Here is a 26,402-nt window from a genome sequence, read left to right on the forward strand (position 1 = left end):
GGTAACAACTGGGCATTTTGAGGGACACCTGGAGGCATGAGGCACGGAGGCATGCCTCCGGAGACACGCCGGAGGCATATTCCAAAGGGCACAAAATGTAAATATATACAACTTGCCTCTTATTCAGTATCTCGAATTTTTCAGTTCCGTCGAAATCAATATTTTACAACTTGTAAAAAATCATTTACGAGTTTTTTTGGCAAGGAAAAGACCCCTCAAGACTGAAAACAACTGATATGTACCTAAAGAAGAAGAAAGGAGGACTGCAATTTGTTGATATTCATGCAAAAACTAGGTAACCCTACCATGGCACTGATGGTGCCACTGTTTCCTGCTAGACATGCAGCGTTGCCACCGGCTCTACAATAAAATTATGATTTTTTTTCAAAAAAAGTTTCAAAATTTCAAAAAACGAAATTTCAAAATCCTGGAACACGGTTTTTAAGTTATACAACATAGGGCTGCGCGGTGATGACTTAAAAAACAAGGTGTGAAATTCAAAGTACAGTGACATGTGGTTTTTAATTGTAACTAACAACCGATTGTCCATATTCTTAGTATTATTTTGACGTGAAATCGTTATGATGGATTAGTAGGATCTACGTCAAATATTTTAGGCCAAAACAATTCGGCAAAGTTCCGAAAAAACGTGTCTACGCATCCACGTTTCATCCTTATTCGAATTTCCCGCCCAAGAATTGACGTTACGCTTCGCAGCACTATTCAATATGACTTGACCAGCGGTAAAAGTTGCCTTTTATCACGTCTTCACATGGCCCTTTCCCTTTTATCATACTTTTTTTTCTGTTTAGTGGCTGTGCCAAGACGCACCCTTGGATCTCGGATTCTTAATTGTACAAAAAAAAAGGAATCTGCTGCTTTGACACGAAAGAATCTGGAACACACAGATCCCTTTTTCCCGAATGTACTTAGAATCCAACTTTCTTGGTAATAAACACAGGCCTTTGGGTATTTGAAGAGAAAACTGTAAAGCAGCAGTCAGGAAAACTGTTACTACCGAGTTATTAGTAAAAAGCGCTAAGTAAAGCAACCAACTAAAAAAAATAATTTCTGAGAAGTTTCTCAGATATTTACTGGTACGTTTCAGTAATCATCTCGATAATCACAGCTCAAACGACAACCCTAAGAAACTGGACAAATGAGCTTCAGTAAATCAAACTAAGCTCGGTTAGCACAAGTATAAACACTAAGTCTTCTATTACTAAGTCTTCTACTGAGCATAACAAGTTTTCCGATGGTATTCATCGCTTCCACTGCCCTAGATCTTGGAATGCATTTGAGACTCATAAAATTACATCAAGAACTCAAGCAAATGGGGGACGAGGGGCACACGCGCTTGAGCTGGAAGAACCAGCCCAGCCGTGGGTGGCCTCCTCGTCCGTAGGAGACATGGTTCAAGATTCTGTTTAGTTCTGTGCCCTCATGCACGTCGGTTATTTTTGGTTTTTTGTTGATGGGTTTGTTGTATTTGGTTTTTTTTGTTGATTAAGGTTGGTCGTAAAAAGGGCAGAAAAAAAAGAAAAAAAAAGAAGTAAAATAGTGACACCGCGAGAATGGGTTTCTTGTGGACGGAGGACACCCAGTCTACGGGAGAGCAAATAGTTTTTTTTTTTTGTTAAAAAATTTTAAAGTTGTAAGAGTAAGCTTTTGGAAGACCACCTTTAAAATTTTAATTCTTATTAGTGAAAATTGAAGTATATGAATTTGAATAAATTGAAATATAAATTCCACCATAAAAGCTCTTTCCAAAGGGGGAAGGACACCCTGGAACGGGGGGAAGTTACAGATATTTAGCAAAAAAAAAAGTTAAATTGAAGCTGACCTTTATGTTCAGTAATACATTGACTGGTATATCATACTTTATTTATTTTTTTTAAGTTTAGGTGATATGAAAGTGTATAAAAGTTGTAAGATTTATGTGTTTTTGTATAAAAATATTACCGAGTGGAGAGGAGGAGGGAGGGAAAAAATAACAACTACCTCTGATAAATGTTAAACAAAATTTCTTCTGTTGACACACTGAACATGGTGATGGTGGTGGTTATGGTCTCGAGGTCAGTTTTGGATTTAGGTGCCATTTCTAACATGATGATTGCGACGCTGACGAGACATCAAGAAAGTGGAACCCTTTCTTCTGGATAAATGAATTCAGCTTTGTGAAGACGTCTGAGTCAAAGCAAAAGACAACGTTTGTGCCGATTTCCATAGAAACGGGTTCTGCTGAATGCATGATATACAGGCTGGAGTCACAGTAACCCTGGTCTACAAATGCGGCAGTTAATGTGAGATCAGCATTCAGCCGGAACCCCTGGCACAGAATTCCTATGTCGTCATGGAACAGCATCGCCATATTCTGCGTGTCAATAGAGTGGCATCTTCACTCAGATAAGTAGCCAAACTGTTTGACCCGCCCAACTATTACTCCCTGTCCCCTGCCCACTGGTCTGTAAAAGCACCATTCGCCGATACGCAATTCCGATTTCACACCGACCTCTGCATTGGTTTGTGACGACTCATGTAGTCCTACTCGTCGGCCCTGGACCATCACCCGTTTTAATCGGTCACTACTCAGCTTCTCAGAGCTTTCCCTCAGAAGCCACAACAGTGTGGATTTTTTTATTGGTGTTATGGAGCCGTCAGAAGTCTTGACAAGACAAAACCTAGAATTCTTTATGTTCGTCACAGGCTCACTAACCCAATTTATCTCAACTTGGTGTTTCACACAGTGAGCAATCACTGGTAAATCTTCAAATGCAAGCAAATGTTGACGGCACATTCTTACCAAAATTACCCCTTTATTAAGTTATTTTCCTTGTGTTTTCTATAATTATACAAACTTTCTTGTGTTCTAACAATTGCACTAATTGCTAATAAACAAAAAAATATTTAATATCTCCATAAAAAGCTGATTCTTAGATTGAATTTTATCAATATTTAGGCTCTTATACTTTCGTTATTGACAAGTATCTTTATTTAATTACCATTAATTACCATGGAGAATGTTTTTTTTTTTTTTTTTTTTGTTCTAACCAAATAATATAGAAAAAACATTTGTGGAAAACTGGTTAGGAGTTACTCAGTCACAAATTAAAACTTACATTTTCCTTATTGTGGGTCAGAATCCACTGGCAGGCATTCAACAATGGGGCAACAAACATTTTTTCCATTTTTTTTACCTATTCTGATTCTTCTTGGCTGTTCTTTTAATTACATTACAGGCCCAAATATATTGGGGGGACTGCCCCCCTGCCCTTCCTTTCCGACATCCTAAACGGCGACCCTAATAGTAAGTTTATCGTATAAAGTTGAGACAAATTTCGATTTTTCAGGTTTATTGTGATGATTTCCATCTTGTATTTTTGCCAGTGGTTGGTATCGCTTATTTCGGCAATTTGTTGAAATATTTCTTACCCGAACTGAACATTATAATAAAAAAAATATCTTAATTCATTACGCTCAAAAAGTTTCTACCTAATGGTATTTCATTCAGTATAACTCCCTCTCTCCTAATTCAAAGATATATCGATAGACTATGCCCATTTTTTTTCAAGAAATTGTTATTTTGTAATAACAAACAGCTGGAGCACAAGAATCACACTGTATTTAGATACCCTTCCTCTATTCCTAGCCTATATTTACACAGCATGGTATAGCCTATTATTTAAGCAGGCTGGTCCCCCCTCCCCCCCCCAAACAAAACAAACACTTGTCCTATCTCTATACCTATGCTTGGCTTACCTAAAATTTGGTTCCTCTTGATCTGGGCCCTCCATATCAGCAAAATTACATCAGAATAATTTCAAACAACGGCGAGAATCAGTGTTGCCAGCTTCTGGTGCGAATTTCTAGTTAAGTCTAAAAAATCCCTTATTTTTGAACAAGCAACGAGGCCGGGTGTCTCGGAGGCACGGAGACACGGAGGCATGCCGGAGGCACAGCCGGAGGCACGAAGGAAGGGACACCTGCGACGGTCAGTTATTAGTCCCTCGGTGCCTGAGACAGTTCAGTTTACATAACGATAATAATGTTTTTTTCTGAAGACTATCATTTTTATTACTGTAATAAGTGAACTTGTTAACTGATGAATAATTTAACGGATGTAATATATTTAGCTTTCTCCAAAACCATTGTATTTTGCGTCTTTCACTGACAGTCCTCGCCGTTCTGTCCTGCTAACAGAATTGACGCACAAATAAATTTGTTTTTATCTTCTTCAAATTTTTGCATGTGGACATATTCCCTCTTAATAGTGGCTCACATTTATTCCTCAATGCTTTTTAATTTTGTTTTTGCGTTTCGATTTTTTTTTTCTTTAATTTATATGCTCTTTGACGAGGCTAGCTCTAAAGCTGACTCTGTTCCTTTCACTGGTTTAACATTCCTTGTTTTTTAGGTCTTGATTTATCGCAATCCTTGTCTGCACCCTGGTGACATCCGTGTTGTACAAGCCATAAATAGGTCGGAATTTCAGATGTACAAAAATGTTATAATTTTTCCAGCGAAACCAAGTTGCAAGTTCTCTCTCTCTGCAGCCTGTAGTGGTGGTGATTTGGATGGGGATCACTTTTCTGTGATATGGGATGCAAGACTTGTGCCTCCAAAATCCGCGCTTGTGCCTCCCTTCAATTATTCTAAATTGAAGAACAAGATGCCCTCTTGCACATTGCCTTGGAATCTAGACAACCTTAGCGATTTTTTTGTTAAGTGCCTATCTAGTGATATGCTAGGTCAAATATCAAATCTCCATCTTGCTCTTTGTGATCAACTTGACAAAGGGGCTTGTGATCCCATTGCGATGAAATTGGCTGAAGCACAAGCTTATGCTGTAGACTTTCCCAAAACAGGCATACTGCCGGAAGTCCCCACTGATGCTTGGTATATTACTAGCACAAACGGCTACCCTGACTTTATGGAAAAAAACGAAAAAATTTCTTATATATCCAAAAAAATAATTGGCCAGCTATATCATAGCACATTGGCCTTCGATTTTGAAGTAGGTACTTCTAGTAGATATGATGTTGATCTTGATTTAATTATTCCAGGGCATGAAGATTTCCTAATGTCTGCGGAGAAGGACTATGAACTTTATTCTTTATCCTTGAAAAATATAATGTACCAATGTGGGTTTCAAGATGAATATAACCTCATTATTGGTCATGATCCATTCGCAGTAACTGCACAACCTTTTACACGGCATAAACCATCCCTGGCTCAAAAAGCAATGGACGATTTAAAAGGCACATTTAAAGCGAAATTCTATGACGGGATTGCTACAGACAGTGCCATAAAGGCAAAAGCCTCGGCTTGGTATAAAGTATCATACACTCGAGCAAAATGTGGCTCAGAAACGTTTCTTAGCTTTGCTTGGCTTGTACCTCATGTACTTTGCGAGATTAAGAGTTCAAAACTGCTGCCTGAAAATCGTATTAATTGCGAGAAATTGGTTTTTAAGCAAATAGGGGCTAGTGCTCGGTCTTATTTCTTTGAAAACTTTAATGCGTTAAAACAAGTGACCTCTCAGAAAACCGACACAGGAAAGATGATTGCTGCATTGATTAAAGACAAGTCATTGGTTTTCCTTTCCGATGCTAAGATTCACGGCTCGATAGCAACTTATATCTGTGATTCCGAGTCTGACATTAATATTTCATTGCTACTTTCTCGACAGGAGGCATCTGAGATTGCCGTATTGGAGAATTATATTAAACCTATTCTTATTGGTGTAAGCGAGAGATGTTCAGTTGTGACAAGCTCTAGTGGGGTACATATCAAATGCCATATCAGTTATAACGGTGTGCTTAATATCATTGACATTTCTATTGATAGCATGGGTTTACATAAGACAGAAATCATCCAGTCTTTAATAAGCTCTAAACTGGAATTTCTTCCAGTATTTTGGTTCTTGGTACGGTGGGCAAAGATCACTGGTATAGTTAGAGATAACCGTATTCCTTCAGAAGATTGTGTTTTGTCTGCTACCGATTTTTGTGGTCTTATTATGAATGTTCTCGTATCTTCAAAACCGCTATCCATAGCCTCACAAGTCAAAGAGAATTTCGCCAGTTTCAGTATTGAGAAATTAAACGAGTCGTTCGATGAAGCTATTGGGAGACATATCTTATCTTTTTTTCAAGAAGCTTCATGTTTAACTGAAATTACCGGCATTAATTGGAACAACTCAGAGATTGAAGAGGTTCAGTTGAACTCTATAATGAAATCAAAAATTTTGAAGTTAAGCCAGATTGCTGTAAATACCGTGCTTATATCCAAAAATTGTTCATTAGTCGTAAAATCTGTTAAATCTGACTCGAAAACGTCTTTGTCATGCAGCATTAAACTGCCACCAATTCTGAGTGGTGCAATAATCGGCCGTCGGGAATTTCACTCATCTCGTTTATCAGAAGTGACAAGAGCAAAAGTGGACCTAAAAATTGCCAAAGGAGATTCAAGAGTTATATTGAATGCTATGGGCTCGCGTGCAGAGATCTTTAGAGTTTATGAAGAGATCCAAATTCTGAGTCATGTTATAAGAATGCAAAAAGTATTACCCAAGTGTCAGTTGGGTCACTACTTTATGACTAATTCGGATTTATATTTTCTAAAGAATGCTGATACTCTCAGTTCAGACATTACATTTGTGCGTTCGAAGGGTCCGTTTCAGTATCGTCATAGCATCTATGAACGGTATTCTCTAAAGCTTTGTTCAACCCGGTTTATTAAGGACTGGAAGCTGGAGGCAATTGAAAGATTCACTTCTCATATTTGCCGCCAGTTTGCAAAATTCCCTATCCATGATAAGACATTACTTGATAGTCTAAAAGTAACGGCTCGCTTTGGTAATTTTTATGTTTTCAACATATCCTCGCAAAAAGATCAACAAATATCTTTCCAAAGCTTTCTCACCATGTTTTCTAAAGAGCTGAGTCGACAGCAGTATGTTCGCCATAGAAATCACAAGCTGTTTGAGAATGATAGCACTGATTTAAAAGTAGTGAAACTAAGGCCAAAGGACCAGCACCCTCTTTCGCAGAGTAAAAAGCTCCCCAAATTTTCAAAACTAGCAACTAAACGGCCAATTCGTAATTTTTGTGTTGGACTGACTATGGAAAATAATCCAGACCCAAATATTACAAAAACTGTGGAGGATATTTATATTCAAGCGCTGAAAAAGAATAATTTTGCAGAAGGAGAAATTCACCCGGACTCATTTGCCTTTCTAGTTGCTGCAAGCTTAGCAAGGAGTTTTGACGAGAAGATTCTATTGGATGATGAGATGAATGTTATATCAATTTCAGAAAAAGACCTGCACTGGGCCAGTGGCTATATCCTTCATGGTAAAGAGTTGAGCAATAACTCTGCCACCATGAATGAGGTAGACTGTCGTATCACTGTCTCTAGCACAGATAAGACTGAGAAGCAGAATCCGTGTTTCAATGTCCTTTTCGCTGATGATAAAGTGAGATCCCCAATTAAATTGGAAAACAACAGAGTAATGGTGAGTGATGATGTGGATCCTGGTGCAAGAAGTAGGATCCATTTTGTTCTCCATAAACAGCGAATTATTCGTTTTGTAAGTGACAAAATTGGTGCAACAATCTCAAGTGGAATATCTTATGAAGGAGAAGAGCTATCCCACATGGTACCTTTCTCTAAAATGACTCTGCATTTTGATAATGAGGCCTTTAAAAGGGCTCTAGAACAAAATAGTCTTCCTGGAATCCGAGATACTGCCGTCCAAATATTCATAACGGCCGACCGTATTGCTACCTGTATATCAGATGTTTCTAAGAGTGTAGCTTGCTAATACTTTATCCTTTTGCCACCCAATATTATACTTCTGTGCTATTTGATACTTTTGTCTATATTATTTTTATTGCAATTATAATAGCCGAAAACCCAATTAGCAGTAGATTTATTTCGTGGTTTTGATTAATATCAAAACTAATCAAAATGAAATGAAAGAGAAATAAAAGAGGGTTACTCTGTACTAATATTCGACATTAGCCTCTAAAAAGAACTGTAAACCAAAAGGGCATAGTTCTGGGCGTTCTAAAGTCCTTCAGAGATGCGAAGAATCATGTAAAAATGCATTTACAAATCTCTGGTTAGATTTCTATTAAAGAACTCAGTGTAGAGTCAGAACCTATAAACCAACAATGTGAGTTGACCTTTTTTTCACTTCTGAAATTAATCCTCCTGATACCCGTGAGCAACCTTATGAGTGACAAGGCGCTAATTGGGTAATTATTGAACTTTTCTTCTGTAAGTTTGTTGTTGTGAATATTTCTGGCATGTCGAACAAATAAAGTTCTTCTGAATTCTTAAAATGAAATATGGAAGAAGGTCCTAGCTCATGGTATCTATAATACTAAATGTTTCTACAGAGCCTGTTTTTAACTAATTCATAAGAGTCAAATAAGCAAAAAAAAAAAAAAAAAAATAAACAAGCTTTGGTATAGAAAACAAGAACCTCGATGCTCTTCACAGTTGAAGCCTATCGAGCTAAACTGACCAAGAACTCGAAGAATTATTACTTTTTTGGTTGATTTTATTATTATTATAGTCAAAAATTCAATATTCTTAACTTAGAGATTGCACTAAGTTGCTTAAGATGTTAACAACGTAGTTCAAGACTATCTCTATATTTCATGACAAAGAAGCAATTCTGTATATTTAGAAAAAAAAATTAAAAAATTGGGTTTCTTCTTTTAAATTTGTGATTTGTATTCAAGGTTATGTTTACAGTAACTGGTTGTAAAAGCAGTTGTCTTCACAATCTTTTATTGTTCTCTTTTACACTGAATTCTCTTTTACACTAGCAAATTTTTTTTTATTTTTTTTTTTTATGAGGATTTTAGGATTTTAGCACATAATATGTAAAAAGACAAATGTCAACCGAGAGTTGGTGCGGGTTGTTAGCTTATGCATAAGCGGTGCTGGAAATTCCGACAAAGTTAAGCTACGCAGCATAAATTTTGCAGAAATCTTGGAGAGGAAAAATTATTTGCGTTTTTTCTAATGTCATCATCGCATAATTGATTTTGCTCAAATAGTTTCTGTAGACATTCAAGATTCATCATTACCGTCTGATATAAAAAGCTTTTAGATACGATTTTTTTCTAGAAGTGAGATATGTGTCGCTTAATCTAGTAGTTGACTTATAGTTTCTTACTCAGACCGTACGTTTTCCAATCATATGAGAAATTTCTTTGCCCAAATATTTGTAGGGTTCGTGGGCTCGGACCTCCCAAAAAATACAACATAATAAGGAAACATCGTATTTTTGATGATTTACAGTTGCAAACGGAAGTACTACAATTGAAATGACGTTTCAATTGAATATAATCGAAAAAAAAAGACATTTAGACTGTTTCTCAGGTGTTGTATTTTCACACAGGAAGCTTGAAAATAACGCGTTCGACATAATAAAAACTCAAAACCTTATAAAATTGACACTGTTAGTGTTGATTGTGGATGACCGCGATATTTATTTGCCACCTTTTGACGTTTTTTGGACATCAACACTTCGATTAAGTCGTGATCTTAACCGTGGTGAATCCGTTTGTCTGTTCTGTCCGGGTTGTCTGAACTCTAGCATTCTAGCTTGTTGATTTATTAGAAGCCTGAGGTAGTTTTTCATTATGTTTTCCTTTGGAATTCTGTTCGAGTCTAAGACCCTGAATTTAAATATTTTTGATGTCTTAGATTTTTGAGCAGGTCAGACAGTAGTTAAACTTGCTGGTTAGCTATCATCGAAGGCACATTAACATAAACGTATTTTTTCATGTATCGTTGAGCAAGGTAAAATCGTGCCCAGTATCATTTTTTACTTCAATGTTGGGAGGAAAATAGTTGTGACCCTAATAATCTTCCTAATACTTACTTCATTTATTGTACTCTACATTGCTAAGACCAATGTTAATTTTTCTGCCATTTAGTGTTTTCTTTAATTTGTGTTGTCTATAGTATTATTTTATATTCTTACATATGTATCTGAATTTATTATAAGAATCTGAACAAGATTAAACAAGAATTTAATTACTCTTATTCTAGTCTATCTTGTATTCATTTAAATGCATGCTGCACAGTCTGCTCTCAACACTTCTACCCAAAGCATAGCAATCGTTTATGGATGCATGTGCACACCGAGACTTACAAAAAAAAAAAAAAAAAAAAAAAAAAAACTAGATAACCCCACGTACCACTGTAGTTCTGCGCTGACGTCTTCTGTCATAAAGTCTCAACAACTCAGAAGGTGGAAGCAGGATCCGATAATATTAGCAAAGAAAGAAATAGCATGAAAAAACACTTAATCCTAGTGGACTCTACGCCATAGGGTATCAAAGGCTTTTATGAGGGAGGAGAAAATAAGACAAAAATATTATGTTTAACCACAAGTTTTTCAGAGTGGGTCATGGACCGATCTCATAGGGATAATTCCCTGATGTGAAAGTATGCGTGTGCAAGTATAATACACTCGAAATTCAACAGGCACTTGCAAATAAGAGCTAGATAATTAAAAATGAATTTGACACAAGGCGCTCAAGTATTTCTTGGATTTCAAAGAACACAATTTTTTATGGTGATAGCCCTTCTCCGAAAACATGGGAAATTTACGGTCTTTTACAACACCTGATTTTGCTCGAAAAGTGACTGATAGATAGAATCGCTTAAACTGATTTTGGTCAAAACTAACCCAAAGGAAGTTTCTTTTTCACGAGCCTGATATGGTTTTAGGTAGCACTTTGGAACCATATTGTATACAAATATAGCAGCGCATGACACATTTTCTTAGTGTTGTGGTGCGTTATGCGAAGAGGCTTCAAACCCCTTTAAATGAAAATTCGAAATCTTGTATTTTGTCGAAAATAGATGGTGTCAAATGTAGTGTTGAGGTAACTGTAGGTTTTTGTTTGCTATCATTATTTTTTTACCAAGAACGATTGTTTTGGACAAGAGATCTTCGAATATTGAGTGAGAGCCATCTGACTTGAATTAGAATTCTGTTACTTTGGTAACGTTTGGTGTTGCTAAAAATATTTATATATATAAATATAATCTTTGTAGTAGGTAACTACAGCTATAATCTAGTAAGGACCAAATCTCGAGTCATTATAGCAAACAAATAAAAAAAAAATGTTAAACAATTGTTTCAAAGAAACTGTTCAAACGCAAAAGATGTCAAAAGACAATGGTTCAAAAGCTGTAACTATTTTTCTGATTCACCGAAGTGATAATATGTAATAACGGAAACAAAATAAGAGTCTAAACCTCCTTGAAAATGACAGCTAATTATGGTAAAAATGTACCGTTGTTGTGTTGATAGATGAAAACCATAACTGGAGGTTTAGTATCCCTCATCTTGAAAACCAAGGAAAACCGCATTTGATCATGGGGAGTACTGATATGTTTCGGTCAGGGACTATAAGCCTCCAAAAATAAAACCATTAGGTCATCAGTGGGTATCAGAAGGCTTGACAACGAGATGTGAGACACTCAGTAGTGCTGGCTCCAAATATTTTTCATTATATATTCTGCCAGGAGGTGGTCGTCCGTGAATCCAGAAGAAGATAATATTTTTGTTCTCTATAAGAAAAAAACGTTTCTCTACAGCTTTGAACAACCATCACACAACCTACAGTCATTAATGTCATTTATGAGTACCAACGGTTTATAATTGGGTGCATCGTTAATGAATCTGAAATGATGAATCTTTTTTTTCGTTGTAGAAAAAAGAATAATTAGCTCTAATAGTCAATTTAAGGGATAAACGGTAGTTTATGCTCTCAAACCGGAAAAGTATAACTGAAATTATTAGTTACATATAGTTAAATCTATTTTGGAATTTACGAACATGACCTTGAAGATAAATATCTTTTTGTCCGTAAGTTATAGTAAGAACAAAAAAGACTGGCAGGATACTCTTTGAATGAACCCCTGTTAAGTATTTCGTCTACTCTACTTATCAACCCACAAACTTCAAAAGACTAACTCAGGATATCAAAGTTTTCCACCTGAGTCCGAAAAAATCGGCAAAAAAAACTGAAAAATTATCAATTGTCAAAACAAACCAATGACACTCCAAAATGAATTGAAGAAGACACAGGGGTGTAAGGAGGAAAAGGGCACCCGCGTCATATACACGAACTAATTTCTAAAAGTTAAGAAATAGTTGTAAAGAATGGGTGGTAACCTCTCTCATATACAGACCAGTTTATGCTCGTTTTCAGTTTTGATTTCGTTCTTCACTTTCATTTAAAAAAAAACTTTTTGTGTAACTTAGTTTTCGTTTGTTTTTAGTTTCATACTTAGCGAAATATAAATGAGAGTGGAGCTTCCACCACTTCTGCCCTGGGCTTAACAGCAAAGTTTAACTTTTGCATTACGATGCTTAAAAATGAAAATAAACCTGGAAAAAGATAACGGCTTTACATTTATTTCAGACGGGCCTGAAATACCCAAATTATTTTTAAAAAATTGGCGTTGACTTTTTCTAGAGGAAGATTTGTTAGGAAAATACAGCTGCTGGGGAATGACCATTTTACTGTTCTGTCTTGGTACAGGTTAGCGAGTGATAAAATATTTATAACGGAAAATGCCATTGGGTCATTGCAACAAGCAACATTATAAAACAAGTAATAATTGGATATCTTATCAACATACATAGGCTTGAATGAAAACCTACCGACTATGCCAGAAAATATTCAATGCACTCCTTGTTGATCCTATGGATTCTCCCCAGCCATTGAATACTGTCATGTAAATGTCATTTTGACTTCTCACTAAACATTTCTGCAATAATCAGGGATCTATTCTTCCTTTGACGTCCATATTACATACGTAAGCCAAATACATTATTCAAATTGAGGGAACACTTGAGGTTGAACCCTTTTCCATGTTAATCGGAACGAAATTCATAAAAATTTAAAAATTTTGGCCAAACAAAGCCAAATTTGAAGGTTTGGAACCCCTCCCCCCAAAAACAAACAACATAAAAGCAATAACTTTCCATCTTTCCCCAATAGCTGATGTGCATTAATGCATTATTATATAGCCTTTAGCAATGATGAAGATATTTGCTATACAATAACCCTGTTTTATAAGGATAAATTTATCAAAAGGAGATATCCGCAATACATCAGTAATGGCTAAGAGTATTAAGGTGAAACTCAGAAAAACTTGAAGAGGATGTTGAAAAAAGAAAGAAAAAAGACACAATTTGCATCCAGATTGTCAAAAGGGTGTATCTGTATTATCTCAGGAACAGCCAAGGGTATTTAATTGAATCTTTTTAAACTGATGAATTGGCTGCATACTCTAAAATCCCTCCAGTTACGTATTAAGGGGGATTTAGTGTAAAGAGAGGGGAGTTGAGGGTTCGCAGTCCCTGCTGACTATGAACGGTGAGAAATTCATCACCGAAATATATAGTATTATTTTGATGGGTGCTGGCCACAGAAGGAGGTGTGGTGTTGTACTGGTTCTCTATAAGAGAGGTAGAAAGGCGCTTATTTATTTATTTTTATTTTTCACCGATCAGTACAAACAAAAGTGACGAAGTTGTCACCGATATGACATAGCACTGGTCGTCAACTACAAGTCACAGCTAGTCATGACTATGAACAAGCTGCTAGACCAAACTGGCCATTAACTGGAAGAAGATAAAATTCGCAGTAGGGCAGCCAAAGTCTGAAGCCAACGAATAAAATTATTCGATCTCCAAAACCCAAATCAAAGTGGTTGGCCTCCCTTGGCTCTATTATACCTTTGGACGGCTGATTTGAGCATAAAGTTCTTCTCCGCTCGGCCAATGCCTCTGCTGTCTTTAGTTGGATGAGCCACATTTGGAAGAAGTCAATGCTCAAGCTACCACAATGATGATCCTTGGAGCCTCAGTCTGTTTGATCCTACTGTACGGAGCTGACACTTGCCCTGCAACTGCAGCTGTCCAGCACCACCTCCATACTCTTCAATCTTAGTGGCAAGCAATGACCGCCTGCGAAGTATAAGTATGACTTCCCAATTGCCCCTTTTGTTGCACCAGGCTGCCAAGCAGACACTTCGCAGATTCAGTCATCTTTTGTGACTGCCTGGCGACGCTTGAAGGCTGACGATGCTACCGGCATCAGGATTAAGTAAGTACGTAAGATTTTTAATGCCACTTTTCACTCACAGTTGAAAAGTTAGTTTTAAGTTTAATCCAAGGAAGAATGACGACATAAAAGAACAAAAAATATGTGGGTGACAAAATACCTTACGGAAACAAGATAAAAACTTATCACAATACAAATAATACATTCAAAGTCGACGTAAAAACAACATTAGTTAAATACTATACAGAAAACAGATACTTTTTTTATCCAAGGATCGAAATTGCCAAGGATATTCAAAGATTTGGTTGTAAGTAACCTATTTTGATTTTGCTTGAAATTGTATTTGAATTATAAAGCTACGAATACTTGTTCCAATTGATAAAACTTCGAATAAGCAAAAATTATCTTAACTATTGGGGGTCTCCACCTCCATAGGTTTCCCTTTTGTAAGCTAAAATTTGCCCTGTCTTTGAAACGGTTAAAATTCGATTGTGGTTGGATGGACAAATATAATGCAGGTTGCTCAAAGGGTAATGTCCCCAATTTATAAACAATATGAAGAAGTTATTTCAGCCTACCCGCAGCGGTTACATGTAGTAGAAAAGGTGGCACTGTTTCCATCTTATTAAAACGAGAAGTAATGACTTCAAATATCTATGATTGGAGACACCAGTGATTAGACCAGTGAATTTTCTATATCCTCCCTGCTCCAACGCCAACTTTTAAATAGAAAGGTTGAGATTTTACAACTTTTTTCAACCATAACATTAAAATAATTCTGAATCACATTGCGAATTAAATATACACATTTGTTTTATTTCAATTAAACTAAGGAGCAACATACAGTTATAACGAACCTAAAAGATTGATAAATGAAAGGAGCTGCCCCTCCAGCCCCTTGATTTCTACGCTAAATATATAACCTGGATACAAATAATGTTTTGTTTTATTTAATCAGACCAACCCCCTCAACATTATCTGGAAGTTCCAACTTAATGACCTTATTAAGTTAGAAGTTCACATTTTTTAGTATCCGTTCTTGAGATATTGCAGATACACCACTTTGACAAACTGGATGCATATTCTGTCTTTTGATTTAATTCAACATCTCCAGTAATTTTCAGCTTGTTACCTTTAGCCGTGTTTGAGATATTGCAAATAGGCCCTTTTCACAACCTGGGTGCACATAGTCTCTTTTGTTTTGGTTCAACATTCCCCTCAACATTTCCTTAAAGTTTTACCGTAATAATCATAGCTGTTGTTCATTTTAAGCTTGAATTGTTATTTTTGGTTTATTTTTGCTCATCTTTGGTATAATGTTGCTCTTTACTTTTCTCTGAAACCTTCTTTTTTTGGAAGAATTGCTTTTTAAATTAATGCATATTTAAAGATCTATGACAGGAATATATTCCTGTCAATTTGTGTAACCTTACACGGTTACAATTACAAATTAACCAGGTGTGCAATATCCTTGGTTTTAACCTTTTGTAGCTGAATTTTCCTTGAGATGGATGTAAGTTTTTTTTTAATATTTCTGTTAAGAATTTCTAGGGTATTAACTTCTATGACTGCAATTATCCTAGAACCCAAGTATATTTCTAAGAAATATACTTTTTCTTACATCCTTTATTGCAACTCCAAAAACAGCGAACACTTAGCCTTAAGTTTGGCACGTCACCATACTTTTATGTTTGCGTTGAATTGCTTTTGGCAGTTCCATTAGCGTTCTTGTCTGAATTCTAAGATCTCTGCGTGGTATTGGACTTCAATTAATTACAAAAACTTTTCCACAAAATAAGTTTTTCAAAGAAAAGTAAAGAACTCCATTAAACAAAAACTGAGCAAAAATAAAATCAAATAATCTACCAAGCGTGAAACTACCACAAATCAGCATCGATAAATAAATGAAACCCAAAACGAACAGAAATTACAATAAATAACCGAGTCAAACTCAAAGCGAGCAGAAATTAACATAAGTTTTCGAAAATTTTTCGAAAATCAGGACAAATTTCTCAGGATCGTAAGTTTTGATGGGTATCAAATTTATATATTTAAAATCAGCATAAAAACCCGATTCTTTTTATATAACTATTGGCATAAAAATTCCGTTTTTTAGAGTTTCAGTTACTATTGAGCCGGGTCGCTCCGTACTTACACTTCGTTACCACGAACTGTTTGATTACGATAGAAGCGTCGAACGAAATTTGGAATCTGCTCTTGAAGCAAAGCAAAGCCTCGTAAGATAGATAAGGATGACTCAGAATATTAACAGAAATGTCAAGAATGAGGGGGACATCGTAGGTTTTTTCTGCCTATAGACAAAAAAAAAGATAATGTGGCAACTAAGAGTGTGAAGATTTTACTAACTTCATTTTTGAATCTCGTATCTGCACAAAATCATAGGCAGCGCGCTAGCGCTGCCTAAGTAAAGAACGATGTTGGCACAATGTGTTTTTTTTTCTCCAGCCGGGCACTTTCTATCGAAGGAGTTATCGTAGAAACTTCGAAAAGGGCTCATTCAATTGGAAATCGGAGTGGCTAGTTCCCTTTTTAATAGTCAAAAGTGATTGGAGGGCAACTAGCCCCACCCTCCTACACCCATTATTCCCCCAAACACATCTAATAAAAATTTTAAGATAGCCATTTTGTTCAGCATAGTTTACTTCCACATAGAAAATATGTTTTTCAGGAGGACACTCCCCCACAACCCTCAGGGCGAGGACCATAAGTTATGCCCTGGGGGCATATAAGGTTTTTATTGAAATCTTTGTCGTAGAAACTGGGTTCATTCGATTTGAAGTTCAAAGGGATAGTACCTTTTTTAATATTTGAAAGTGATTTGAGGGCAACTAACCCCCCTCTCACTCCCACCTTTTCCCCAAACACATGTAATCAAAATTTTTAGATAGCTATTTTATTCAACTTAGTTGAAAATTTTGGAAATTAGGTCTATAAGGATAACAACCCTTCCCCCCACAGCCCTCAGGGCAATGGTTGTAAGTTATGACCTGGGGCATATAAAGTTTTTATTGAAAGCGTTGTCGTAGAAACTTCAAAAGGGCTCATTCAATTCAATTGGGAATTGAAAGGGTTAGTGCCTTTTTTAATAGTTGAAAGTGATTGAATTGCACTTAACGCCCATTTATCGCCAATCATTCTCCAAAAGACATCCACTCAAAATTTTGAGATATTTATCTTGTTTAACGTAGTGGAACGTTCGTGAAATTAGTTTTTTTATGATGGTAGCCCCCTCAGAGCCCTCACTGCACGGGGTTTAAGTTATGCCCTGGGGGCATTTAAGGTTTATATAGAAAGTTGTTGTATAAATCACAGGCAGAACGGTCGCGCTGCCTACGTAAAGAACGGGGACACTCGAGAACGAGACTAGATACGGGGACTAAGTAAAGAGGAGGACACTCCCCCACAACCCTTAGGGAAAGGGTTTGAAGCTATGCCCTTGGGGCATGTAAGAACGATGTTGGTACAATGTATTATTTATTAATTTTTTCCTTTAGAGCAGGGCACTTCGTATCGAAGAAGTTCGAATCGAAAAGCGCTCATTCAATTGGAAATTGGAGTGGCTTGTTCCCTTTTTAATAGTCGAAAGTGATTGGAGGGCAACTAGCCCCTCTCTACGCCCATCATTCCCCCAAACACATCCAATCAAAATTTTGAGATAGCCATTTTGTTCAGCGTAGTTGATTTCTAGATAGAAAATATATTTTTGAGGAGGACACTCCACAACCCTCAGGGCAAGGACCATAAGTTATGCCCTGGGGGCATATAAGGTTTTTATTGAAATCTTTGTCGTAGAAACTGGATTCATTCGATTTGAAATTCAAAGGGATAGTACCCTTTTTAATATTTGAAAGTGATTTGAGGGCAACTAACCCCCCTCTCACGCCCACCTTTTCCCCAAACACATGTAATCAAAATTTTTAGATAGCTATTTTATTCAACTTAGTTGAAAATTTTGGAAATTAGGTCTATAAGGATAACAACCCTTCCCCCCACAACCCTCAGGGCAATGGTTGTAAGTTATGACCTGGGGCATATAAAGTTTTTATTGAAAGCGTTGTCGTAGAAACTTCAAAAGGGCTCATTCAATTCAATTGGGAATTGAAAGGGCTAGCGCCTTTTTTAATAGTTGAAAGTGATTGGATAGCGACTAACGCCCCTCTCACGCCCACCATTTTCCAAAACACATCCAATCAAAATTTGAGATATCCATTTTGTTCAACGTAGCTGAACGTTCTGGAAATTAGGTCTTTTAGGATGATAACCCCCTCAGAGCCCTCAGTGCAAGGGTTGTAAGTTATGCCCTGGGGGCATAAATCACAGGCAGAACGATCGCGCTGCCTAAGTAAAGAACGGGGACACGCGAGAACGAGACAAGAAACGGGGACTAAGTAAAGAGGAGGGCACTCCCCCACAACCCTCAGGGCAAGGGTTTTAAGTTATGCCCTGGGGGCATATAAGAACGATGTTGGCACAATGTATTATTTATTAATTTTTTCCTTTAGAGCAGGGCACTTCGTATCGAAGAAATTCGAATCGAAAAGCGCTCATTCAATTGGAAATTGGAGTGGCTTGTTCCCATTTTAATAGTCGAAAGTGATTGGAAGGGGACTAACACCCCTCTCACGCCCTCCATTTCCCCAAACACATACAATCGATGCTTTAAAAATGAAAATAAACCTGGAAAAAGATAACGGCTTTACATTTATTTCAGACGGGCCTGAAATGCCAAAATTAATTTTCAAAAATTGGCGTTGACTTTTTCTAGAGGAAGATTTGTTAGGAAAATACAGCTGCTGGGGAATGACCATTTTACTATTCTGTCTAGGTACAGGTTAGCGAGTGATAAAATATCTATAACGGAAAATGCCATTGGGTCATTGCAACAAGTAACGTTATAAAACAAGTAATAATTGGGTATCTTATCAACAGACATAGGCCTCAATGAAAACCTACCGACTATGCCAGGAAATATTCAATGCACTCCTTATTGACCCTATGGATTCTCCCCAACCATTGAATACTATAATGTAAATGTCATATTGACTTCACACTAAAAATTTCTGCAATAATCTATTCTTCCTTTAACGTCCATATTACATACTTAAGCCAAATACATTATTCAAATTGAGGGAACACTTGAGGTTGAATCCCTTTCCATGTTGATCGGAAGACCTTCATAAAAATTTAAAAATTCTGGCCAAACAAAGTCAAATTTGAAGGTTTGGGACCCCTTGCCCCCCCCCAAAAAAAAAATCTTTTTGAACTGATGAATTGGCTGCATACTCTAAAATCCTTCCAGTTACATATTAAGGTAGATTTAGTGTAAAGAGTGGGGAGTGGATGGTTCGCAGTCCTTGCTGACTATGGACGGTGAGAAATTCATCACCAAAAAATATTGTCTTATTTTGATGGGTGTTAGCCACGCAAGGAGGTGTGATGTTGGACTGGTTTTCTATAAGAGAGGTAGAAAGGCGCTTATTTATTTATTTTTATTTTTCACCCATCAATATAAACAAAAGTGACGAACTTGTCACTGATATGACATAGCACTGGTCGTCAACTACAAGTTACAGCTAATCATGACTATGAACAAGCTGCCAGACCAAACTGGCCATTAACTGGAAGAAGATAAAATTCGTGGTAGGGCAGCCAAAGTCTGACGCCAACAAATAAAATTAATCGATCTCCAGAAACCAAATCAAAGTGGTTAACCTACCCTGCTTCTATTATATCTTTGGACGGCTGCTTTGAGCATGAAGTTGTTCTGCGCTTGGTCAATGCCTCTTCCGTCTTTAGTTTTCTGAGCCACATTTGGAAGAAGTCAATGATCAAGCTACCACAATGATGATCCTTGTAGCCTTAATCTGTTTGATCCTACTGTACGGAGGTGACACTTGGCCTGCAACTGCAGCTGTTCAGCACCGCCTCCATACTCTTCAATCTTAGTGGCAAGCAATGACCGCCTGCGAAGTATAAATATGACTTCCCAACTACCCATTTTTGTTGCACTTGGCTGCACAGCAGACACTTCGCGGATTCAGTCATCTTTTGTCACTGTCTTGCGACGCTTGAAGGCTGACGATGCTACCCTGGCATCAGGATTAAGTAAGTACGTAAGATTCTAAATGCCACTTTTCACTCACAGTTGAAAACTTAGTTATCTGTTTAATCAAAGGAAGAATGACAACATAAAAGTGCATAAAATATGTGTGTCACAAAATACCTCACGGAAACAAGATAAAAACTTATCACAAAACAAATACTACATTCATGATTCACGTACAAACAACGTTAGTGAAATACTATCCAGAAAACAGATACTTTTTATGCAAGGATCAACATTGCCCAGTATGTTCAAAGATTTGGTTGTAAGTAACGAGTGTGAACTTTGCTTGAAATTGTATTTCAATTATAAAGCTTTGAATACTTGTTTGAATTGGTAAAACTTCAAATAAGCAAAAATTTTCTTAATTATAGGAGGTCTCCGCTTCCATAGGTTTCCCTTCTGTAAGCTAAAATTTATCCTGTCTTTGAAACAGTTAAAATTCGATTGTGGTTTGATGGGAAGATATAATCCACGTTACTCAAAGGACAAAGTCCCTAATTTATAAATAATATGAAGAAGTTATTTCAGCTTACTCGCAGCGGTTACGCTTAGTATAAAAGGGGGCCCTGTTACCATGTTATTAAAAGGAGATGTACCGACTTTAAATGTCTATGATTGGAGACACCAGTGATTAGATCAGTGAATTTTCTATGCCCTCCCTCCTCTAACGCCCTCTTTTAATTAGAAAGGTTGATATGTTTCGACTTATTTCAACCAGAATATTAAAATAATTCTGAATGATATTGCGGATTAAATATACACATCTTTTTACCTATAAAATGCTTTACCTATAAAATGGCCAAGCGTGTTTTGAAACTAGTCAAGGTTGTATAGGATAATCAGACTGTTTTTTTTTTTTTTTTTTTTTTGTTTTTTTTTTTTTTTTTTTTTTGCTATGATATTAATTGCACAATGAATTTCACAAGAATATGCAGCGTAGCTTCGCGTGTACATTTAAAAAAGCTGGCAACCTATAATGTGGTCCAACATGTTTTGAGAGTAGGGGCATGGTTGTATAAGACAACGCAGAAAAGTGTTTTGGGGGAGATGGGTTGATTGGCAGAAGGATGTATTAGCGTAGTTATAGTGGAGGGCGAGTTGCTAGCGAAAAACCCGTGTGGATGAGTTGAAATAAAATTTTTAAGGATAAATGGCTGAAAAGTGTTTTGGGGGAGATGGGTTTATTGGCAGAAGGATGTATTAGCGTAGTTATAGTGGAGGGCGATTTGCTTGCGAAAAACCCGTGTGGATGAGTTGAAATAACATTTTAACAAGAAATGGCTGAAAAGTGTTTTGGGGGAGATGGGTTGATTGGCAGAAGGATGTATTAGCGTAGTTATAGTCTAATGGGGGGTTTTTGTTAATTTCAAAAGTGCCACTTCTTAATGGGGGGTTTTCATATAATGAAAAGTTTATACTAATGGGGAGGTTTCAAAACGACTAATTCTTATATCTTCTTTTGAGGTTTCCCAATAGGGAATTTCCAATTAATTAATTTAACGGGAAATTTAGTTAAACTCTTGGCTGGCGGTTCGCGAGTGGCTTACCTGAGTGGAGGCGGACCTCCTAGAATTTGGAGCTTGCATTAATAGTTCAATTGGGGAGCTATTACTATCGGCCATGCTGAGTCGAAATCATACTGTACAGTTGCAGTGTCCCTTGGGAGCGAATGGAGCCACAAGGACTAACGAGCTTGAGAAATATTAACACAAGAGAATAAAATAAAATAATAATGCGTTTATTGTTACTTACATAATAGTCGCAGAGTTCTTGGTTGTATCAACAAAATAGTAACACAGGTCTCTAATAATAAATTGTAACTGAGACGAAATAACTCAAGGTTTGTACACTGGTGAAATGTTCCTTCAAAAGTTCATTACAACACTATCATGGTAAAAGATTGGTAAAATACTGATCAAAAACTCCTAGCAGACTGTTCTAAGACTCCAACTAAGTCTGTCTAAGACTCATAGAATACTGTAGAAGACTCTCTCAAATTTGATAAGTCCTAACTATCTATCCTCTGCGATTTTGCCGGAGGTTACGTTTAGGCGTTGCTAAAAGTATATTTTTTCAGTCCCTGTTGGCTGCGCTACTTGTCCTACATTACTATTGGACAGGCTTGCACCAATGGGCTACTTGGGTTTAATTAAAGTTTATGACTTTTAAGATATCACTTTGGAATTTTTCTAACAATTCAAAATTTTAAACTTCAACATTTTGCTAGCAGGGTGTCGCTTAATTTATGACTTTTAAAATATCATTTTGGAATTTTTTCGAACGAACAAAGTTTTAAATTGTAACATTTTGCTATCAGGGGGTCGCTTAATTTTAAGAATACTTATAAATTATTTATGTTAAGGTTGGTAAAGGATAATAAAATTTAATTTCATTTATATAGCTAGTTCTAAACTTAGTCTCCAGAACAATGCAACGACGATATTTTACATCTTGAGTGACTATTTTTTTGTATAATAAACTTTGCCCTTTTGATAGTTTGGTATTCCGAGCTCTTAAGATTCAAATTACATTGTTCGTTGGCTGTCATATAAGATTTGGTCCAACTGATATTTATTGCTTTTATTGGCGACGCAAGGGCGGATTTATTTATTAGATTTTCTGTGGGAAAAATTCTTACAATGTTTGTTACAAAGTATAATTACACTGTTTAATTAGATATATTTGTTTCACTATGTTAAATTGAAAGCTTGAGTCTTGTTCGATCTGTAGGTTACTTGAATTTTTCAGGTTCATATTTTGGGTTTATATTTCGGTTGTTTTTACTTTTATTTGGGTAACTTTAATTGGGAGATTTTGGGGTTTTTGCAAATTGATCCCATTACATATCATCCATCCCATCTTTAACGATGTCCTCATCGTTGTTATGCTCTCTCTCCACACTTTCAAATTTGATTTTTATTTAATAATTTGTCTTATTGCTCATTGCTTGAATTATTTCTGCTCTGGCAAAATTTATATATTTTTTTTTATATCTCTGATTGCTCTACTAGACTATACATGTAATAACATTACTTTTAAAGCTTATAGCCTACTCACTCGATTTGGCGAAGGGGCCAAAGAGTTTCTACATTAGATTATGTGATTACATAGTAATTATTGTTTCCTCCACCTAATACTAAGTTTACCTTCACCTGATACGATTATCTTATCACTGAAAATGGTACATTTTGTTTTTTCCAATACTTGACTATACTTTCATCTGACGCTATAATGACACGATTAAATTTTTATTCCTTCACCTGATATGCTAATACTTCTACTTGGTTTTAAGTAATCTAAGTTCGGCTTTAATAATTGCTTTATTTCTTAACGTGGTACATGTCTGCTACTTCTAATGCTAATTTATACTTCCACCTGACGTTATATAGGTACGATTATATCATTATTCCTTCACCTAATATTAAAATTCCTTCACCTGATGTTCTAATACTTCTACATGGCTCCAACTAGTTAAGTTCCGCTTTTGTAATTACTTCGTTATTTAACGTGGTACATATTCGCTACTTCTAATGCTAGTTTATACTTCCACCTGACGCTATATTGGTACGATGGGTATTTGACTTCAAAAACATCTAACTATGTCTAAAACATCTAACTACATCTAAATTTTTAACACACTAAAATTAAAATAATTTGCGAGAAAAAGTTTGACACATTAATAGATTATAAGTTTAATGTCTGATTGCAACACTTAGATAAGGTAGCTTGCACTGGTTTTCATCTGTTTTGTGATAAGCTTTTCAATATTCATTAAAGTAACAAGTTAGATACATAAGATTTCACATTTACTTCATCATTCTACGTGTCTATAATACTCACATAAGTTGTCACTTTTACTTTAGGCTTCCATTCAGTTAATTACTGTGTTGGATAATTGTTTGTGGTTTGTCTTCTTGGCGTTTTGCTTTTTGGCACTTGTTCCTAGGGATAAGTGTTTATGTTTTTCACAAGTACGACTACACGCATAAAATTGTCCGTTGGTGGTTTGTCACGTCGTATACGAGGGGTTGATGTCGTAGATTTGTTGACTTGTATCCTAGGTACGTAACCCTTTGAATTAATTACATGAAATGGGTACCTATATCGCTGGGCTGGGTATCTCTTCTTGACACTTTTTATCCTCGGAAAATCTAATACTCGTACAGTCTGTATTTTCCGTAAATTGATCACGTTCAGTCATTCTTTAAATGTTTACAAGGTATATGACTCTTGTTGATTGGATAACAGGAAATGGGTACCTTTATCGCTGGACTTAGTATCTCTTCTTGGACACTTTTATTCTTGGGAAAAGCTAATACTCTCACAGCCTGTGTTTCCTGTAAATTGTTCACGTTCAGACCATACCTCGGACTATGGCTGTGTCACAACATTTTACGTTAACTATGGCCGGATCGAAACTTGATCTTATAACCTTGGCTTGACGTATTGTATTTCCTTTCCTATTAAATGATGCACAGCTATTGAGGTCTTAATTATGGAGATTTAAAAAATAGTAACAGGTTGGTTTTCTTCTCTGAACACTTCTTTTTGGGAAAAATTTTTATCACATACAGTTCATGTTTCCCACAAAATTGATTATGATTGGTTCTTCATCTCATGGAGGATGGTTTGGTTTTGTGACATCTAACAATAATTGGATAGTCAAAACTTAAACCTTTTGTCTTGGTTAACATATTGTCTCTGATATGGGGCTTAAGATACATAGTCCTTGAGGGATTGATTCTAGGTTCATTCTTGGAGTTCCGAACATTAAATCTTAAGGCCGTTGCCGTCTGAGGATTTGACGGGTATTTATGCAGTTTTAGGATATGACTGGTCGAGGCGGTTCTTTAGGTAATCATTAATTCAGGTATGTATTTACGTATAGGGTCCTTGGTTGCCGGCATTGCTTGAGATGATGATACCTGGTACTAGGCTTGGGTGCCTTGGAATGTCATCAGGATATTGTCTTCAGGGACTTTCTTGGCGAGTAGTTATCGGTGGTTGATGATCGATGAAAGTAGTTGCTACTGTGTTGTATCCGTGTTGCTTGCTGTTACACCAATAATTAATTTGCACTGGTTACTCTGCTTCCTAGAATATAAATATCAGGGCAGAATCATATGTTCTTTACAATTACATAAGTTAAAACACATACAGCAATAATATACAACTTACATAATACCATGCGGGAACTATTTTATAAATAATAGTCGTGATTAGACATATGAATAATATCAATTTCAGTATGGGTACAGTTAAACTCGACGATAGAGCAATTAAGGGCAACTCTCATGCTTTTACATGTATGTTGCAGCAATCACTACATTACTGTGATATAAGCAAAGTTATTATAGGACAAATGATTATGTTTACAAAAAAATAACACTACAAGATTTTCAAGATTTGGTGACTATATGTATACATGTACACATGTGCATTTGGCACATGTTCTATATTCAATGCATTTTTAAATGTTATTCAACACTCATCTACTTTAGCATTTAATTTTCTATTCTGCTACTACTTGCGAGATAGATTACATGGTTTTTATTAGAGGTCTCGATTTACTATAAATTTTTCAAATTTTTACTGTTTCTGCGCGTCCACGCTGCCCAAGAAATATATCTTTGCAGCTGCATGGGCTTGCACAAAGAATTAAGTGAAAATTTGGGACTGGACATGGCACGAATGAGGACCTCTACTCTCATTCGCTCGATTTTGTCCTCCCTTATTTTTTTGCTTAAGGGTTATCAGGGAGTTCTGGGTTTAGGCTTTGCATCTCGCTTGGCTCAATACAATCCTCCTCTGGGTTTTGTCTCCGTGGTCTCATAATTTTTCCATAACTTGAATCAACAAAATCCTCATGGTTAGTGGAATCAATGAGCTCCAGTATCGTAAACGATTAAATATTCCACTAGAGATGAGCTGAAGACGCTCCACATTGGTTTCTCGTATGTGATAATTTTCGGTCTCCTTGTGAATAGGAGAATTCATATTTCTCATGCATTATGACTATTTTGGGGGTAGTTCCCATGCTTAGGTATGATTCCCTGCCTTATGACGTCTTGGGCCACTGCGTGAACAATGAAAATTATCATGGCCTTTGTTAATCACACCTTCCTGTCTAATTCTAAAATTAATGTGTGTTAATTTATCTT

At 36.4% G+C, this 26,402-nt stretch overlaps 2 protein-coding genes across 3 annotated transcripts in view; both read left to right on the plus strand.

The window, feature by feature from the left end:
* LOC148952273 (uncharacterized) overlaps window positions 1–7,869 on the plus strand; it is a 64,028-nt gene extending 56,159 nt beyond the window's left edge. The window contains exon 3 of the mRNA XM_089089708.1: window positions 4,749–7,869. Within this exon, the coding sequence (XP_088945834.1) occupies window positions 4,749–7,825 (3,077 nt within the window). The 3' untranslated portion in view covers window positions 7,826–7,869. The remainder of the gene's footprint in view (window positions 1–4,748) is intronic.
* Window positions 7,870–14,323: 6,454 nt separating this feature from the next.
* Window positions 14,324–26,402, plus strand: part of LOC148952274 (zygote arrest protein 1.S-like) — a 177,207-nt gene continuing 165,128 nt past the window's right edge. The window contains exon 1 of one of the 2 annotated variants that reach the window (XM_089088910.1): window positions 14,324–14,421. The gene's annotated coding sequence lies outside the window, so the exon portion shown is untranslated. Of the gene's footprint in view, window positions 14,422–20,430; window positions 20,504–26,402 lie in introns of those variants that run through there. The other variant, XM_089088911.1, reaches the window with a different exon arrangement.

The sequence above is a fragment of the Artemia sp. Qi Xiang Cuo genome, chromosome 5 (genome assembly GCF_049724085.1).
Source record: "Artemia sp. Qi Xiang Cuo chromosome 5, ASM4972408v1, whole genome shotgun sequence".
In the NCBI taxonomy this organism is placed as follows: domain Eukaryota; kingdom Metazoa; phylum Arthropoda; class Branchiopoda; order Anostraca; family Artemiidae; genus Artemia; species Artemia sp. Qi Xiang Cuo.